The sequence below is a fragment of the Oryza sativa genome, chromosome 4, assembly GCF_034140825.1.
Source record: "Oryza sativa Japonica Group chromosome 4, ASM3414082v1".
NCBI classification, from domain to species: domain Eukaryota; kingdom Viridiplantae; phylum Streptophyta; class Magnoliopsida; order Poales; family Poaceae; genus Oryza; species Oryza sativa.
Genome location: NC_089038.1, coordinates 12,472,275 through 12,489,969, shown reverse-complemented (window position 1 = coordinate 12,489,969; position 17,695 = coordinate 12,472,275). Strand labels below are relative to the sequence as shown.

The following is a 17,695-nucleotide window of genomic DNA, read 5'->3' as shown; positions in this document are numbered from 1 at the left end:
AAGAGAAGAACTTTTAGGCGTTCATAGTGTGTCATGAGCATTTGCAGTGTCTCGCGCGTCAGCTAGACCAGGGACAATCTTTAGCTATATACTCCCTCCGTCCAAAAAAAACCCAATCCTATATCAGGATTGGGTTACTCAATCCTATATCAGGATTGGGTTTTTTTTTGGGACGGATGGAGTATGCCACAGTGCAAGTTGCTTCTTGTGGGTCCCACCAGTGCCAGCTTTACCATTTTTTTTCTCTCTTCTCTCTCTCCTTTCCAATTTTCCCCACCGCGTAGAGAGCACTGCGCATCGGCGGAGCAGCCAAGTGCGACGACGCCGACCGGAGGGGCGGCGGGCCTGGGGCTCACCGGCACACCACCCTCCTCCCCTCCCCCCCCCCGAGGAAAACAACGGCGAGCGCCGGCGCGCAGAAGCGGTGGACGGGTCAGCGGCAGATGAGTCGGTGGTGGAGGAGCTCGGCGACGCGGATGTGGACGGGTCAGCGGCAGATGAGTCGGTGGTGGAGGAGCTCGGCGACGCGGATCAAGAGGCGTCGACCGGCGAGGGTGCCACTGCTTCACCATCCACCACCTCCATGGGCGAGCTCCTGTCGTCGCCGCCGGATGGGACGGCGAATTAGGCGCGGATCTAGATCGGATTGACGCCTCTACCCTCCCCTCTTCGGCGAGCTTCTCCGGCGAGGACGTGGCTTCTCGGCAAGCTTCTTCTTCTCTCTCTTCCTAGAAAAAATCAGCTCTCTTTTGACGAGGTTCTTGTAGCCAAAGGAAGCCACGCGAACCCGATGAAAACGTGGACCCCACCATTTTCTCTCCTCCACGCACACATTTTGTTTATATGGATAGACATTACCACACACATCACGTGTGTGCATTATGAACGCTTTTATAATTATTCAGACTTCTTACATGGATATTTGCAGTTTGATAAACTGACATATAATTAGCAGTTAAAAGAAAAAAGATTAGCTACGAAATCGCTTTTTGCCCAGTTCAAAAAAGAACAAAAATCGCCATTAGCTGGCTGCTAGTGGAGTATTTCTGGGCGGGGCGCTCTCTTCCCTTCCCCCCGCGCCTCCACTTCCGCCTCCGCCTCGCGCCACCGACCATGCCTTCCTCCGCCGCAGCCGCCGCCGACGGCGGCGACATCGAGGAGGTGGACCGCCTCAAGAAGAGGATCAGGACCCTCGAGGTGAGAACCCGCGTCGCTCGGTCCGGGTCGGTTCTTGCAGCCGCCATTGGTCGATCGATCGATCGGTTCTTCTTGGTTTCTCGCTGGGGGGGTTTCACCTCCGATGGTGTGGGGTTGGTTTGTTTATTTGCTTGCTTGCTTGCTTGATTCTCCAGATGGAGGAGACGAAGTTGAACCAGCATATGGAACGCGTCATCCAGGGAATCGAAGCGAACGAGGCGTACCTCGTCGGCATGGTCCTCAGGGTAAGCGCCCACATCCACCTGCATTTGGGGGGGTTTTAGGGTTGATGCTCGAGATTCTTGCTCGGTCGGGGTTTGGGTTCTAGAGTAATTGATTAATCTGTGCGCCATTGTCCTCACCATTGTTCTGAAAATCGCGCTGCCGGTCCATGAAATGTGTGGGGGGTTCTTATATGCAGTTATGCTACGTTATAGCCAATTGCATGTTATGATGTTATGACATTTGATTTGGTTCTAAATTGTATGATCATGAGCGATATTCGGGCGTGTTGTCACATTTTTCAACTGCGTGTTATTGAGGATTCAGGGGGTGAATGAGTTATCTACATTTCCAATTGGCCTATTCTGGAGTTCTGAATTTGGATTAGGTTCTAAATTGTACAATGTGATCGAATTGCAAACATCCAGCGATGAATAACTTATTACACTTGCAGCGAAAAGAAGTAGGCCTTTTATTGAGAAGATGTAATTGTAGTTTGGGGGGCATTTTGGATGCTATGTACATCTGTGTATAAGTGTGTGGTTAATTGCTCATTCCATTTCTAGATTATGGAAAAGGGCCCAGAGGATGAGACTGCTGAGGATGATTGTGATGTTGGCTTTCATTTGCAGCGAAAAGTAAGAAACCAACTTGATCTATTTCTCTTTTCTAATCTCTAAATATTGCACAAGTGCAGCATTGTACGTATGGCTTCATTCTAAGTTTTACCCATTCCTGCCTTCTCTTTTAGATGACGACTTGAAATGTTGATTTTGTACTCAAATAGGGGAGTTTTCGGTTTTCTACCTAAAGCTTTATCAAATTACCCCTATTAAAAGCAATTCATTAGTACCTTTTGGCCATAGATGTGGTGTTTGCTTGGATTGCTAGTCATAGTCCTTTTTTATTCCTTTAGCCAGCCCTTGTGTACTAAACCTTGCCCTAATGGGCTTCTTTGAGTCTTCTTAGACTCTTTTCCTTTATATAATGATGCGCGGCTCTCCTGCCCGTTTGAGAGAGAGAGAGAGAGAGCAATCCATTACTCAAACTCAACTCTGCTGTTCCTAGCTATCCCTAATTGCATATGAATGTTTCCACGTGGCAGCACTACTTGCATTGATTGAGGTAGATTGAAATTTGTGCTACCCTGGGCCTGCTTGGTCTCTTGGCATTTCAATGATTGGAACATTAATTACTCTAGTAAGGGGCAAAGCTGTCAATTTCTTAGCTGTAAAGAGATGTCTTTGTCTTCAGGCGTTGAGGCCAGAACTTCATCCTTTTCCAAACGGAGGCAGTATATACATAATATATCAGAACTGTGTCATTTGTAACATCAACAGGGTTGCAGTGATATCTTCTGTTCCACAGATGATAACCTCTCTTTTCAGACAATAGCAAACTCTCTGCCTTTCACTAATTCAGCATGTCTCTACTGCTAGACTAAAACAAGCTTGATTAAGTTTTCAAAAGTTAAAAGTACGCTTCTGGTATTCCACATTTTGAACTGTGCATGTGTACGGAACATACTCAATGTGTTTTGCTAATATTTGTGGTCGTGACTCATTCGCAATGTAATTATGTTTGCAAGCGAAGAATTAAACCAATCCTACGTTCCTATTGCCTGTGAGCTCGGTTATGAATATTGCTCGGATATGTTCAATCCTGACTGGCATGTCGAATCAACAGTGGAGTTCTTTCCTTTGCAATATGCACATGCATCAACAGGAGCCTAAATTTGCTGCAATAACTATACCACCCATAGATAAATATGAACTTATGCACAGGGGACATTCTTGAGGCAATGAGCTCACTCGATTTCATTTTCTGTAGTCAATCATCTATGTTCTAAACTTATTCTGATATATATATTTTTTCTTTTGTTTCCTTTTCTTGCAATGACAGATTATATTCCGTCCTATTGCTGGGGTAGTGTACCCTAGCAAACTTAAGCCTGGAGATTTAATTGGTGTTGACAGTACATCAAATGAACACTACTGTGGCATTGGTGGTCTCGAAAAACAAGTAAGTTACAACTCTTTCTACTTTTCCCTGCTTAAGAATGGTAATAATAACAGTGGACATAGTTTATTATTGTACTGAATAGCAACATTGTTTGCACTCCTTCATTTATTATTGTACTGAATAGCGTTTTGTTTACTTGTTAATTTATTATTGTACTGAATAGCGTTTTGTTTACTTGTTAATTTATACCACCCCATCTCCTATAAGTAATAAACTGTTTTGTAAATTTCATATTCAGATTGAGGAGCTTGTGGAAGCAGTTGTGTTGCCAATAATCCACAAGAACTGCTTCCAGAGGTTGGGAATTCACCCTCCAAAAGGTGTACTTCTGTATGGACCACCTGGAACTGGGAAGACACTCGTTGCCCATGCATTTGCTTCCCAGACAAATGCAACATTTCTTAAGCTAACTGGTCCACAACTTGCCGTGGTAATTATCTTGCAACAGAAAATCCATCACCTAACTGTCAGTAAAATATTGTTGTGCTATTCATGAAATCAGGTGTGCGTATATTCTGTATCTTTCTCATGTTCCATCTTTATGCATTGGTCAGTGAATTTGGGAAAACCAATCAAAGTATTTGATAGATACATGAAATGCGTAAAGGCATTGAACAGCAGAGTTTTTCATGATCCTTCGATATCTTTGAGCTCCTCTGAAAAGTTTCTTAGTGCTACATGATTTGCCTTTTTTTTTATGTACGATTGAGATTAATACTGGTTTCTTTGTGGACTCGTGCAGAAGCTTATTGGTGAGGGAGCAAGACTTGTTCGTGATGCCTTTCAGCTTGCTAAAGAGAAAGCCCCATGCATTATTTTCATTGATGAAATTGATGCAATTGGAAGCAAGCACTTTGATAGGTATGACAAACATGGTCGTTCCTTCATCATTTCCCACTTTTGAATATGTGAACAAATACACTAGGTCTTTTCTGTTAATTTCTTTCCAGCAATTGTTTGTTTCCTACTTGCTGACATGTTAAATACTTGTTAAATCATGTCCTCTTTCTAATCGTATATTGCCTTTACCTGCACCCTTAGTTGATATATCACTTAATTTAGCATGTATACTGCAAGTTTACTTTATGCAAATGATTCTAGGTTCTTTTCCAATACAAGTTTTTATGTCTGCTTAAGACATTTGAATTTTTAGATCCTCAGAAATGTCAGGAAGGAAGTTTGAACTTCATTTCTGGCACAAAGTCATGAAGGCTCCTGTTGAGACTTGTAGTAGAAGTAACTCGAGTTTATAATAGGACCTTTAGTACATTTGGCAGTTATGGTGCTCTCAACAATATACAATGTATGTTCTGTTTCTGCTAGGTTTGAGTACTTGCACTTCTGACTAGTTGCACGCCATGCAGTGGTGATAGGGAAGTGCAACAAACAATTGTGGAGCTTCTTAATCAGTTGGATGGCGTCGGGAGCTATGAGAGTATAAAGGTAAATGTTTTAATAACCACAAGCTCATGTGACTTTCGATAACCACAGATGGAGATTTAGCAATATGCAAACTGCGGCTTGAAATATGTTTAGAAGTGTGTTTTTTTTTTCATATCTCTTTATTCTTCTGTGTATGGAACTATTGTATTAAATCATTTGGTGTGTGTGCATATCCTGGTACAGAGTACAGAGCCCTTCAGATGTCTTCCTGTTCCACTTTATTTTTTTTATATTCACGTATGTACTGATACAGGGCATTTGGGCTGTGGGATATTAGTGGTGTTGGGATAGGAAGGATTAGGTTGAAATGAGAAGAGGAGAATGAATGACTAGGACGAAAAGCTGGCTTTTTGTGAGTGATTTTTTTTCCTTTTCCGACTACCCAAACAGGCCTGTAGTGTTAAGATGCAGTAATCTCTTCTTTTATTCGCAAACAGCAAATGGTACCAGCATGGACTCGAAATTTCTTAGAACTTGTGAATAACTTTAGGTGACCATAAGCAGTGAATCCCTCTCTTTTTTTTTTTTTTTGGAAGGGAGCGAAGCCCATTTGTTCTGTGCAATATTGATCACTGGATGAAAGCTACAATAAATACCATGAAAAAGATAATATCAAGACATCCTCATTCATATTAGCCTTTTAGTTATCCTAATGGATATTCCTAAGGACCTGTTCTTGCATTTTTGTTGATTGTCTTCAGCTTCTTATAACTTCAAACATAAGCTTTGTTCCTTATCGCTTGTCTATCTAACGAACACATGTTTCCTACATGCTTTATGACATTCACTAAAATATGATTTCTGTTAATACTTTACTTCTGTTTCTTGCTGGTATTTTTTAAAAAAGTAATGACATGATGAACTCTTTGGCTGACTAACAGGTAATAGCTGCAACTAATCGGCCAGAAGTTCTTGATCCTGCTTTTCTGCGATCTGGCCGTTTAGATCAAAAGATTGAATTCCCTCATCCATCTGAACAGGCTAGAGTTAGAATTCTGGAGGCAAGCTACCTTGAACACCTTTTTTTTCCCTCCTTTACTTGCTTAGTTGTTGAAAAGATATCTAGCTTTGCACACATAACCTAAATGTCTTGCTCTGTATGATTATTTGTAGATCCACTCCCGAAAAATGGACAAAAACCCTGATGTAAACTTTGAAGAGTTGGCTTGCTGTACAGATGATTTTAATGGTGCACAGCTAAAGGCTGTATGCTTTGAGGCTAGCATGCTGGCATTTCACCGAGATGCTACAGAGGTTTCTTCTGTCTCTTATTTATTGTTAGCTGCATTATCATTTCTTTAGCGGTTCTTCTTTTAGACAAAGCAAGCAGTTTTCTTTCTGCTGCAATAATTCACAGTTGGTTACTGCAGCCATGTTCATCTGTTTCAGAACTATTATATACTTCCTCTTCGTGATAATATAGTGGTGTGGTTATTCATCATGCAAACTGCAAAGCATTCCCGAATAATTTACAGAGGAATACTTCATAATTAAAAAAACAATATGTGAGTAGCTAAAAGAAGTTATCCAACTCTGAAAGGAGAACACCTAAAAACAGAGTAATAAATAACAGCAGCGGTACAGCCACGGAGAATATTGCATAGCAGAACATTTTTCTTAGTGAAGTTCATTTACTGGATTTATATTTGCATTGTAAATTCAACTTCTAGTACATATAAACTTACTATCCTTTTATCATGCCCTATTAGTTTTACAGTTTACACAACTGTTGACTTACCGATTTTTCCCTGTCCATTCTGCATGAAATGTATTAGCAGAACTAGATAAATGTAATGTTTGTGAGAATGTTTTATAAATTTGTCAAAATGTACGCTGCACATTCTCTCCTATTGTCCTTGTCCATCATTGTCTTGTCTTGTTCTGCGAAAAGAAATTACGTTGTTGCATCCTATATTGATTTTCTCCTTGTAGGTTCGGCATGAGGACTTTGTCAGAGCAATTGCGCAAGTAAAAGACGGGAATTACTGAACAACAGCTTCAACTACTATGCATAGAGGACACCATCTAACATCTTACCTTGTGTGCAGTTGGTTCTGAGACCAGACCAAGAAGTTACTGTCACCTAACTCAAATTTTTACCATGTCTTAGATACGAGAGATCAAGTATAGTTTGAAAACAGTGGTCTGTATAGTACTGATTAGTAAGTTGAGAAATATTTGAGGCTCATAGTAGGAAGCTAATCAGAAAAGGCAACAATTGTTTTTGATAACCTTGCAAGATTTGAGTTTTTTTGACAACAGCATTTGCTGATCAGATTGTTGGCTATTTGTTAGATCTTGCATCTACACAAAGTTACTATTACTTTGTGCAGCACTACAGCTCATGTTGCTGTAATAGTACCGTGGCTACTTCTCCATTTTTGTTATATTGGCCTGGATTTTTCACATTTTGGTCCTTTTGAAAAATTTATTTTGCAAATAGACCCTTGAAAAACTTATCCCAGAAATGGTCCTTTTTGGAGCACCAGAGTGGCTGGCGCCGTCCCCCTGCCGACGTGGCGAGGCGATGCTGAGGTGGCGGGATGAGGGCACCAACATGGCTGGGATAAGTTTTTTCAGGGGTTTATTTGCGAAATAAGTTTTTTAAAAGGACCAAAATGTGAAAAATCCAGTTATATTGGCCATCTTTCGTCAGCTTTGTGCTTGGGAAGCCGAGTGCTCAATTGATTTGCTCATAGAATTGTATGTGAAGCGTGGCCTAATTTGTAGAACATGTTTACTACTCCCTCCATTTTATATTATAATTTGCTTTGACTTTTTTTAATCAAATGTAAGTTTGACCAAGTTTGTAAAAAAATATGACAATATTTTTAACCCAAAACAAACATACTATCAAAATATATTAAATGTTAGTTTTAATGAAATTAATTTAGTTTTCTAGATGTTAACTATTTTTTTACAGTATGAAACGGAGTTTGACTAGGAAAAAAATCAAAACAACTTATAATATAAAAATATAAAATGGAGTATGATTAGGAAAAAAAATCAAAACAACTTATAATATAAAAATATAAAACAGAGGTAGTAATGTATAACCCCCGTTTTTAAGGAATAATTAACTATTTGCCACTTTTATAAGTGATAATTAAGGATTTACCACTATACCCACATATTATAGACATTATAGACTTCGAGTGACAAATCTTTAATTATCATATCTTAAAAAGTGGAAAAAGTTAAATGCCCCCAAGATAATTTTTGTGGTATGTTGCATCCTTGCTTGGGTGAATGTGATCAAGGTTGTGTTGTTAACTTAGGAAGTCTGAGAATCCAACAGTTGAAGAATATCAATGCCACCTTGAAAGATAAACCTGAGGTTCCACATAATTCGAACAATCAGGGCCGAGTTCAAAGACAGGGTTTAAACTAGACTCCTAGTCAACAAGTTGATGGTAACTGGCCTGTCATGCACGATACTCAAATCTTGTATGCAATCCTACCCCCAACCAGAATTCGATATATTCCATACAGTTTTCTGATGTTGATATTCAGAAATCATAACACCTCTTTGTTCTGGTGCATCCACTTGTCACCAGATACCACTCGCCAATCTTATAAGCAAGATGTTCACAGTTTATCTGAGTGAGAATGAAACTAAATAGGTATACAGAATAATTGAAATTTTTATGAAACGGAATAAACAAGTCGTATATACACTGATTGTACAGAGCTATGGATGCTTCATATCATTCGATATGGATCAGCCAGCGGAGTGGCTTATTGTGTTTCTTCTATACATGAATGATGCTTTATGCTTCACGATGGGGCAATTTTGCCAGTAGATCAAAGTTACGAACTGCACAATGGAAAGTTTGTTCCTGTCAGATTAGGAAATTGAATAGGTAAAAATGTATGCACAATTTATATCCCAGGCATATAATACCTACCAAAATTGTTGTTTAACCGATGGGAACAGCACAGAGAAGCAACCACGTTTTGCAGAATCGTGTCTTCCTCATGTTTGCACTTTGTGGAGATCATTGGAGAAAAAAAATCGCGGATCCTGGCTCTGTCCTGGAGGTAACCCATTTTACAGATTGACATCATCAGCATGGATTCCTGGAAGCTTGAAAGAACGTTGGCAGGCATATTAGGTTTCATTAGCAGTGTTCTTTACCTTAAAAATATTGTACTACATCAAAGCAGGCTGAGGGCATGCGCACAAAGATTCCCACATGGTATGAGGTATTTTTCTCTAATAGTCCATCCAATTCATTACATCAGTCTCAAGAAAAACAATACACTCTAAAATTAACTGCGATGTCATTATGTTTTATTGAAGAAGAATAACAACTACATGCAATTGTTTTTTTGCCACAATAGAGAACGCATAAAAAGGGGAGATGAACATCCAAATTTTAAAGCTTCGAAATTCAAAATTATATGATTAGCAAAGCTCGACTTACCTTAGCAATGGTTGAAAAAGTGGGATGACAGACGATGAACCAACAAACCAAAGCCCCCAAAAGGGATTTCACTATACAGAACTAAAAAGAAAAAATAAACTACTGCTCCAGGATAAAGATTAAGTAAAAGTAACAATACGAAGGCATCAACTGTATTAATCCTCGATATAAATAAAAACAATCTATGTGCTTTACTGATAAGAACTAGGTAGAGATCATAATTCTCAATAAGCTGTGCACTCCCATTGAACAAATCAAGGTATAACAGAAGCAAAAAGAACTACTGCCTTCCAAAAGTAGGCAAATACTCCAAGAACTACATAGGCCACCGACAGAAATGAAGAAAAGAAGGCCAGTACAGATGGTTTCAGGTTTAAACAATAAGATACCAGAGCAAATACAGACAACATGGAAAGAGTAAGGGACACTTGATTTCAGTGGCTGAATAAATAGTTAAGAGGCAAATCAATCCCCAGAAAAAGAATTAGATCATGAATTATTTTTTTCTTCACCAGATCAAAACCATTTTGTTGTGATACTGAGTGTGCATAACAAAACTTCACGGAGATAATATTTTTGGTTAACTAACATGCATTCCACTGTAACTGTATCAAGCAGACATAATAATGGAACCATCAAACCTATGACTAGGAAACTACATCCAACATGCATATGGCACTGCCGACCTTATTAAATCATAATTTTAGTAAGTTTCACTTTGACACCACTACAATATAATGGAGAACTAATGCAAAGCTTTGCTCATTTTGCCCATTAGATATATGCTACAAACCTATCAAGTGGATCCCTCTACATATTTTTTTTCTTTCCTTATTTGATGTAACTGCTTTTAGATTCCGAAAAGACCTTTTTTTTTCCTTTTGTGAAAATGGCCAGTTGCAGAGTGCCATAGCAGAACTACAAGAATAGCATCCAGAAATAGATAAATGGTACTCTCTCTGTTTTTTAATGTATGACGCCGTTGACTTTTGAGATATGTTTGACGATTTGTCTTATTCAAAAAATTCATGTAATTATCATTTATTTTCTTGTGACTTGATTTATCATTAAAGGTTCTTAAAGCATGACTTATATTTTTTTATGTTTGCACAAATATTTTGAATAAGACGAATGGTCAAACGTTTGTTAAAAGTTAATGGCATCATATATAAAAAAAAACAGAGGTAGTATTAAATAGAAGATGAATATATGAGTAAAATACACTACATGTCGCTAACCTGTCCACCTGCTTCACTTAGGTCCATGAAGTTTCAATCTACAGTTTAAGGTTCCTAAACCTATCTAAACCGTTCACTAGAGGTCCGATATTGCCCCACACCACCTACATGGAAGCCAAACAGTACCAGGATAGACAGGAGTGCACCAACATGCACAGTCCGATCACATATGCCCTTTTTAATCACCTAAAAGTTTGCAAAAAACCCCCTACAAGCTCTCCCATTTTCATAGTTTTTCCATCCCCATGGGCAACCACGAGAAGTCCATGGCTGCAGCACGCAGAGCTGCGAATAGAACATAAGTAACTGCAAAGAAATCAAAGTATGGGGCCTAGTGCTGCAAAAAGTGCATGGAGACATTGAAATATTTACACTGCACCTACACTACCATAGCTATCCTTTGATTTTTAAGCATTCATAAAGTTGGTTCACACCCATCTATTAATGTGATTAATGTAAATCATACTCTTTAGAGGATCTAACTGCAAAATGCCCACATAGAAATGCCGCTAAAATTCCAATACTACACCAGTGTCCACCCTGGCACCATATGTGGCAGTGTGGGGTCAGGTTGGGCCTCTAGGGAACAGTTTGGAAAAGTTCGAGGACCTCAAACTGCATATTAGACATTCGTGGACTTAACCGGCCAGACACATTTAGCGGCCCATGGTGTATTCTCAATACATAAAAGTGCAAGACCACAGTGCAGAAGGCAAAAGAATGTTATTTGTACAATCGGGTCCTGAAACTCAGGAGTCAAGGATATCTAATAAAAATCTGTTTCTACCATCTATTTTGCAACTTGTGTGCCTCAAAATACTGGATAAAACCTCTGTTGGTTTATCCCATAGCATGGTTTTCATCATTTCTGAAGGGAAGGAATATTCATTTCTCAAAAGAACATTACATTTTTCTATGCGCATATTCCTTATAAATAATCCCTACTTTTGCTAACACTAAAGCAAAACTGATTGGAAATAAATCATCATCTACTCTGCTATCTATGCTAGAAATGTAACAATTGAAAAGCATGTATCATTGCAGTCCACTTACAGAGAATTCTGTGTTATGGCTCCTCAATTTGTTTGGAGTCGAGCACCATAGTTCTGTATGAAGCACTAATGCCTCGTTACTGTTGATTAGAGGCACACAATGGATGGGTCCTACTCTAAATAGTACAGACCCCAGTAGATAAGCAGATCTTTGCTTATTCTGACAGGTTGCCCTGAAGACCAGTCACAGTATGTTAGCACACTGTACAAAGTTCACCTGCCTTTTCCACCACTCAGCAATAAGCTAGGACCTGGATACATAAGCCATGAAGTAAGGCACACCATCAAGTCCATACTATCTTGAAAGAACAAAACGTCCAATTTGCTCCATCCAATCAGTCATATGAATTAATCTTCTCACGTAACAGTGATGCATTAACCCCAAGAAGATGTGGACTTAACTCTGACACTGCCTTTAAGTCTTGTATTGAGATCGAGTTAGGGCCTGTAGGTATAATAATACCCTGCCCATGCACATGATTTTTCAGTGATACGCCATTTATTAGCTTACGTGACAACTGCTGCTTCAGTGATGCATGGCTTAGTTTCCCAAGCTGTGATCTTGTTCCAACTAGCTGCACACAAGATCCAATCAACTGCTTTAAGAAAACATCAACTCCATTATTCAACAAATTAGCACATTCTACTGAGACCCCTTCCAAACCTGCTGCTTCTGCAACTTTTTCCATCCTCTTACTCAGTAGCATAGTATCACATAACTCACCAAGTTCATAGCAACTAACAGAGCTATCATTTGGAGGGACAGAAGCAATGGCTGAAGATTTCTGAATCCCACCAAAATTAACTGGGGAAAATTGAATCCCCAGTGGAGCTCGCACGGGACCTTGGATACGGTGTATATTTTCACCTCCCGAGTTTTCACCATAAGATATAGCAGAAGGGCCATTGCTGTGTGAAGGCTCAAGAAAACTCGGTGGCTCCTTTTCATAATGTAATCGCTTGTTACGTGGCTCAGCATGCTCACTGTTCTGAACCTGTTGGCATCTCTTCAGATCACTAAAATTTGGAGCACCATTCTCCCTGATAATAGGCGCTCCCTCCTGCTCAATGGTCAATGATCTATTGTCTTTGACATGCTGGATTGAAACATTACCATTGTTCCAAACAGGATGAAGTATCTGTTCTGATTTAGAAACATCTCCTGCTAACTTGGGCGCATCAATTGCCGGTGGACCATTTGCACGGCATGCATTGTGGAGAATAGAACGGATGAGGTGATTGTGCAATGGGAGGTTCTCACGGCCAAGTGTCACAAGACAGAGCTTATCAAACTCATTTTTGTTCAATTTTGATGATAAGAACCTCTCTAGATGCTGAAAGTATTTCTTTGCTCGCCCTGGCCCAATCCTCTTAATGATGTTGGACTTAATCTCACGAAGGTCAATACGAGTGCTCTGTCCTGCCGTGGATGACGGTAATGGTTGCACAGTTGGTGCAGGTTGCACTGATGGTGGCGTAGAGGACGGCATGTCTTAGAAAAGATATGCCATGTAAATGTAATTGAAACACAACGTAGAATCTCAGTAAAATCTCCACCAAGTAGTGTAGCCCTCCTCCAATTCGACCCCTCTTAGTATAAAGCTAGCCACAAAATGTACTGCAGTGAACAAATCTCTGATTAGGAATATAAAATATGTAAAATAATAAAAATAAAAATAAAATGCCAGTAGCACATTGGATTATCCAAGAACAATAAATCAGTGAAGAAAATCTTCTACGTATGATATAATGCCAGCTGCTTTCTCCTTTTACAATGAACTGAATACTGATGATGGTGGTTGCTCAACCAACACCTGGCTCAACAAGAATAGAAGGAAAGACTTATTGAACTACTTGGCTATAATAAAGCCTATAAGTAAAGACTGGCTAAGGACCTGATTCCCCTGTAAACCGTGCATGGCCTGCCTCATGCAGCTCATGCCATTTGAGGTGCCCAGCTCACCATTCATTCACAGATTCTGTAATGAAATTGAGACTGCTCGATTTTTTTAAAAAATAAAGTGAGGATATCCCTTCTAGGGTAGGATGTTTACTTGAAAATAACAATCGCCTGTTCCAGTAGCAGTGGCCAGTAGACTTGCACAACAAAACTATCCTTGCACTTCCTAATCCTACATGTAAAAGTTAAAAACAATCTCTAAAAATTTGGAGATACAGGGGAGGGATAATTCAATAGCAATGAAAATTTTAGAAAAAGGAAACTCCGTACCAGCAATAATGAATGGTACCAAGCAGGAAAATCACTATTCATTATGTCTGTCTTTCATACATCTTTCAAATACAAAATCAAGTTTGACCTTGGAATTCTACATGGATACAAAATTGTCTCCCTAAATGTCCAAATTTTGATTTTTGAGAACTTTTACACGTGGGAAGCAGGGAGGTAGCATCATATGAGAGGGAAGCACCAAACATCTCCTTGATGAAGGCTCCTCCAAACCAATACAATGTGAAATAGGGAGCAGGAAGGAGATAGGGATGAGAGACAAGTGGGGCTGACTGCCACAAATTACTTTTACCAAGGTTATTTGATAAGGCCAAATCCTTGTAAAAAGAAAATTACTTCACTAAAATGTGTTAATGTCCTTTCAGGACAAATAGTTTTGTAAATAAAATAAAGAACGTAATTCCTCAGTATGTTCTGGATCCTTATAGAATTGTGTTAGTGTTGGCATTTGGCAAAACTTGAAGAAGTGCCAGCAAATTGTGTGGTCATTGAAATCAATTAGTACTAGCTTCTAGGTAAGATAAGCACCTATTAAACTAACAAAAAGAAAGGAAATTTGATATTGGCATGTATCATGTACAGGAATAAAAAAGGCCACTGAATGGGTGATTCTAAAATAAGTGTTTAAGTTTGAACGGCCAACCTACATGGGTTCATGTGCCTTGGAAAATCAGAAATTCAGGATTCCGCTCGTTCGGAACATGATGTTTTTTCTTTAATAAAACGAGGTAAATAAAAAAATTCACCACAAAAGGAGATTGAAAATAATTAATAATTGAAATACCCAAACCAGATACTGTTCCTAAAAAAACACATGGCAAAAGGCACTCCGCACCAAATTTTGCGCACTGTTCATAACTATAAACCATTCGAGAAAACCAACCATGAAGAAACAATATGAAATGGCAGGTCAACTGTACACGAAGAGTAACTTCCAAACGAAACCTAAAACAGAACAGCAGAAACACAGAGTTTCCCTGCTCCAACTATGCAGTTTTTGCAGACCCTGCAAAAAATCCAAGCTTGACAGCAAGCTTTCCTCATGTGAATACAGGTACCACCCAAGAAGAAAAACTGAGACATCAGCCAACTGAGCAAGATCACATAAATTTTTACATACAATCGCCCCCCCCCCCCCCCCCAATAAAAACATTGTACCTACAAAACAAGAAAAGAAAATCGCCAACTGAGATGCATCCAGCTCTCCTTCACTCACAACTCAGTTTCTCCTGACTCCAACAAGTGAGCAAATGGAGGCTTTTCACCGAATCAATCAACTAATATAACTGATAAAAACAGATGGCCCAAATCACAAGCTCCACTGAGTAACTGTACTTTGGACACTGTCACAATTTAAATTCTAGTGGACTTTGAAATCATTTAGTGGTAGCTTATAGTTAAGATTCAGAACGCCTATTAAAATAACAAAAAGAAACCAAATCTTATGTATTGGCATGTATGGGAATACAAAATGCCACTGAAATGGGTAATACTAAATTAAGTGTATGTTTGAACAGCCGTACTCCATGTGCCTTTGAAAATTAAATTCAGGTTTCCGCTTGTTTGGAACATGATGTTGATAAAACAAGGTAAACAGAAATACTGTCCATGAAAAAACACATGCCGAAAGGCACAACACATCAAATTCTGTGCAGCGCTCATCACCATAAACCATATAAGAAAACCAACCATGAATGAACGATATGAAATGCCAAGGTCAACTGTACACTCAGAGTAACTTCCAAACAAAACCTAAAACAGCATAGCATAAACACAAGTTTCCCTGCTCCACAAAATTCAAGCTTGACAACTAACTTTCGTCATGTGAACGAAGCCTACCAGAATTTTCCTATCCAGAAACCATGGGAAAAAAACTGAGACCAGCTGCCACCTGAGCAAGATCAAACAACCTTGTACCTACAAAACAAGAAAAGAAAAATCTCCAACTGAGATGCATCAAGCTCTCCTTCACTCCAACTCAGTTTCTCCCGATTCGAACGAGTAAGCAAAGGAAAGGCTTCACACTCGAATTAATCAAATTATTGTAACTCTAACAAACAGATAACCGAAATCACAAGCTCCACCGGGTGACTGAACGAACTGTGGACATAGTCACAATTCAAATTTTATCTCCAACTTACATGGACACGAGCTCCTCTGATCCAGTGCCCCCCATTACCTCAACCCGAAATCCAGATAAAAGCTAGGGTTTCGCACCAAATTCAAACTCCCGAGCTCATGCCGTCGCACCGAGCTAAGGGAACATCCCCAAACAACGAACCCGCGCACATCCTGAACCTGACGAGCAAAACCGCGCCGCCCCCGCAACAACGCGCAGCTCAAACCAAATCCCAGCGCCCCCGTCCCCATCCCCTCTGATCCAATCCGGACAACCCCAATTCCGCCCCGGGACCTGCGTCCCGCCCCCGAATTCGAACTCCCCGGCGCCCGAATCACCAGAACGAAGCCCCGCCGGCGAGTGGCGCGCCGCCATTGCCGCCGCCCCCCGCGCGCGTGGCGGGTACATGGATCGAGGCAGAGTTGGGGGTGGAGGGGGATTTTGAACCGGAGGGGGGTGGGGGGGGGGGGACTCTCACCTCTGCTGCAGCTTCCGCGCGCGGGGCGCGTTGGAACGCGGGGGGAGGCGGGGAGGCGATCTCCGGCCGCGGCTGCTGCTGCTGATGCTGATGCTGATGCCGCTGACGCTGACGACGCTGCTGCTGACGCGTGCGTGCCTCCCGAGGCGCGCTGCCCGTCGTGGAGGGAGGGGGGCCTGCTTGGGTGGCCGGGGGTTAGCACAAGGGGGTAGTGAGTCCGGGCGGCGACGGCGGCGGCGGAGGAGGAAGGCGGCCGCGGCGGAGGAGGAGGAGGTGGAGGTTGCTGGCTGCTGCGTTGGTTGGGGTGGTCTCTCTCGCTTTGGCTTGGGGTGGGGCTTGTGTGTGCAGTTGTTTGTCTGTGTTGGTCCGTCTCGGCCTCGATTCGATGTTGTAGTGTGGTTCTTCCTTCCATCCATCTCCTTTGCCTTGCCTCTCTGTTGTTGATCTATCCATCTGATGACTATCTATCTGCTGTCAACTTCTTCTCCCTACCGTTTTTTTTCACTTTTATTCAAGTCACCTTTGGTGTGGCCAGATGAGAGTATTAGGTTAGTTTAGTGCTTGTAGGTAAAGGATTTTCGTGGTTGCTAAAAGGGATATATGAAACCATTCTTAGCCGTCGGTCGAGATAGATCGAACGGCCGGCAAGACTTCAGTATCTCCTAGCACCACTCCTCCATCAATAGGAGATACAAGTGCGAAAGGGTACTATGGTTCTATAGGTATTTTGCGGCTAGGTTTAAGGCTGGCATAGATAATAAGTTTATTCTGTAATGGCTACATCGATTCTCTCCTAGTCTCTAGGCCCCCACGCACACCGCCGCCGCCTCTACTTTCTTAAGCACTGGCTTCTTGCCTTCCCTCAGTTGTCTATCTTACATCGCCTATGTCCTCTCCCCAGTCAGAAGTACAACAACGGCATTTGTGGGCAAGTAAGCAGTTTAGATCTAGGATCCTATTTGATTACTTTCTCCACCTCTAAGGACATGTCATGGTGCTCATATGTAGCTAAAGTTTTTAGAGTAGGCCAGAGTTAGTTTAAATTTAGGATACCCATAGAAGGAGAAAATCAAATAAATGGATGGTATTACAGCTCAAATATCAAAGGGATTGTCTTGACTAATCAGGATGTAAAGCTTTGAAAAACCAAAATGTTGAGTGCCCTTATAAAAAGCTCTAGAAAATTAAAGCACCACCAAAAAGAAAGTCAAGATATTCTCTTACTACTTCTTAAAAAAAGATGACACCG

At 40.7% G+C, this 17,695-nt stretch overlaps 2 protein-coding genes across 14 annotated transcripts; one reads left to right on the top strand and one right to left on the bottom strand.

The window, feature by feature from the left end:
• The first annotated feature begins 1,031 nt into the window (after positions 1–1,031).
• LOC4335380 (26S proteasome regulatory subunit 6A homolog) lies at positions 1,032–7,262 on the top strand. Its single transcript, XM_015778849.3, has 10 exons — positions 1,032–1,197; positions 1,353–1,442; positions 1,986–2,057; positions 3,322–3,441; positions 3,680–3,871; positions 4,184–4,302; positions 4,806–4,884; positions 5,766–5,885; positions 5,998–6,138; positions 6,817–7,262. Exons 1-10 carry the CDS (start codon positions 1,114–1,116, stop codon positions 6,871–6,873), a joined length of 1,074 nt encoding a protein of 357 aa, XP_015634335.1. The 5' UTR covers positions 1,032–1,113; the 3' UTR covers positions 6,874–7,262.
• A 1,102-nt stretch (positions 7,263–8,364) lies between these two features.
• On the bottom strand, positions 8,365–16,804 carry LOC4335379 (uncharacterized). Of its 13 annotated transcripts, none has more exons than XR_010740645.1 (6): positions 16,447–16,804; positions 15,689–15,766; positions 11,603–13,219; positions 9,312–9,382; positions 8,793–8,964; positions 8,365–8,701 (listed from the first exon to the last, which is right to left on the bottom strand). XR_010740645.1 is itself a non-coding variant. In XM_066309349.1 (2 exons), the coding sequence occupies exon 2, from the start codon at positions 13,089–13,091 to the stop codon at positions 11,937–11,939; it is 1,155 nt and encodes a 384-aa protein (XP_066165446.1). In that variant the 5' UTR covers positions 13,092–13,219; positions 16,447–16,804; the 3' UTR covers positions 11,415–11,936. The 13 variants fall into 13 exon arrangements, 1 of the variants encoding a protein (XP_066165446.1); XR_010740642.1 differs by lacking the exon at positions 15,689–15,766 and adding an exon at positions 9,023–9,100 and having other exon boundaries at positions 8,793–8,919; positions 9,312–9,392; XR_010740644.1 differs by lacking the exon at positions 15,689–15,766 and adding an exon at positions 9,023–9,100 and having other exon boundaries at positions 8,793–8,919.
• Positions 16,805–17,695: the final 891 nt, after the last annotated feature.

Bases quoted from the DNA above. Each gene is read 5' to 3' on its own strand.
- LOC4335380 (XM_015778849.3), top strand. From the start codon at position 1,114: ATGCCTTCCTCCGCCGCAGCCGCCGCCGACGGCGGCGACATCGAGGAG. The intron at 4,885-5,765 runs GTAAATGTTTTA...GCTGACTAACAG, and splicing joins GGAGCTATGAGAGTATAAAG to GTAATAGCTGCAACTAATCG. The intron at 6,139-6,816 runs GTTTCTTCTGTC...TTCTCCTTGTAG, and splicing joins TTCACCGAGATGCTACAGAG to GTTCGGCATGAGGACTTTGT.
- LOC4335379 (XM_066309349.1), bottom strand. From the start codon at position 13,091: ATGCCGTCCTCTACGCCACCATCAGTGCAACCTGCACCAACTGTGCAA.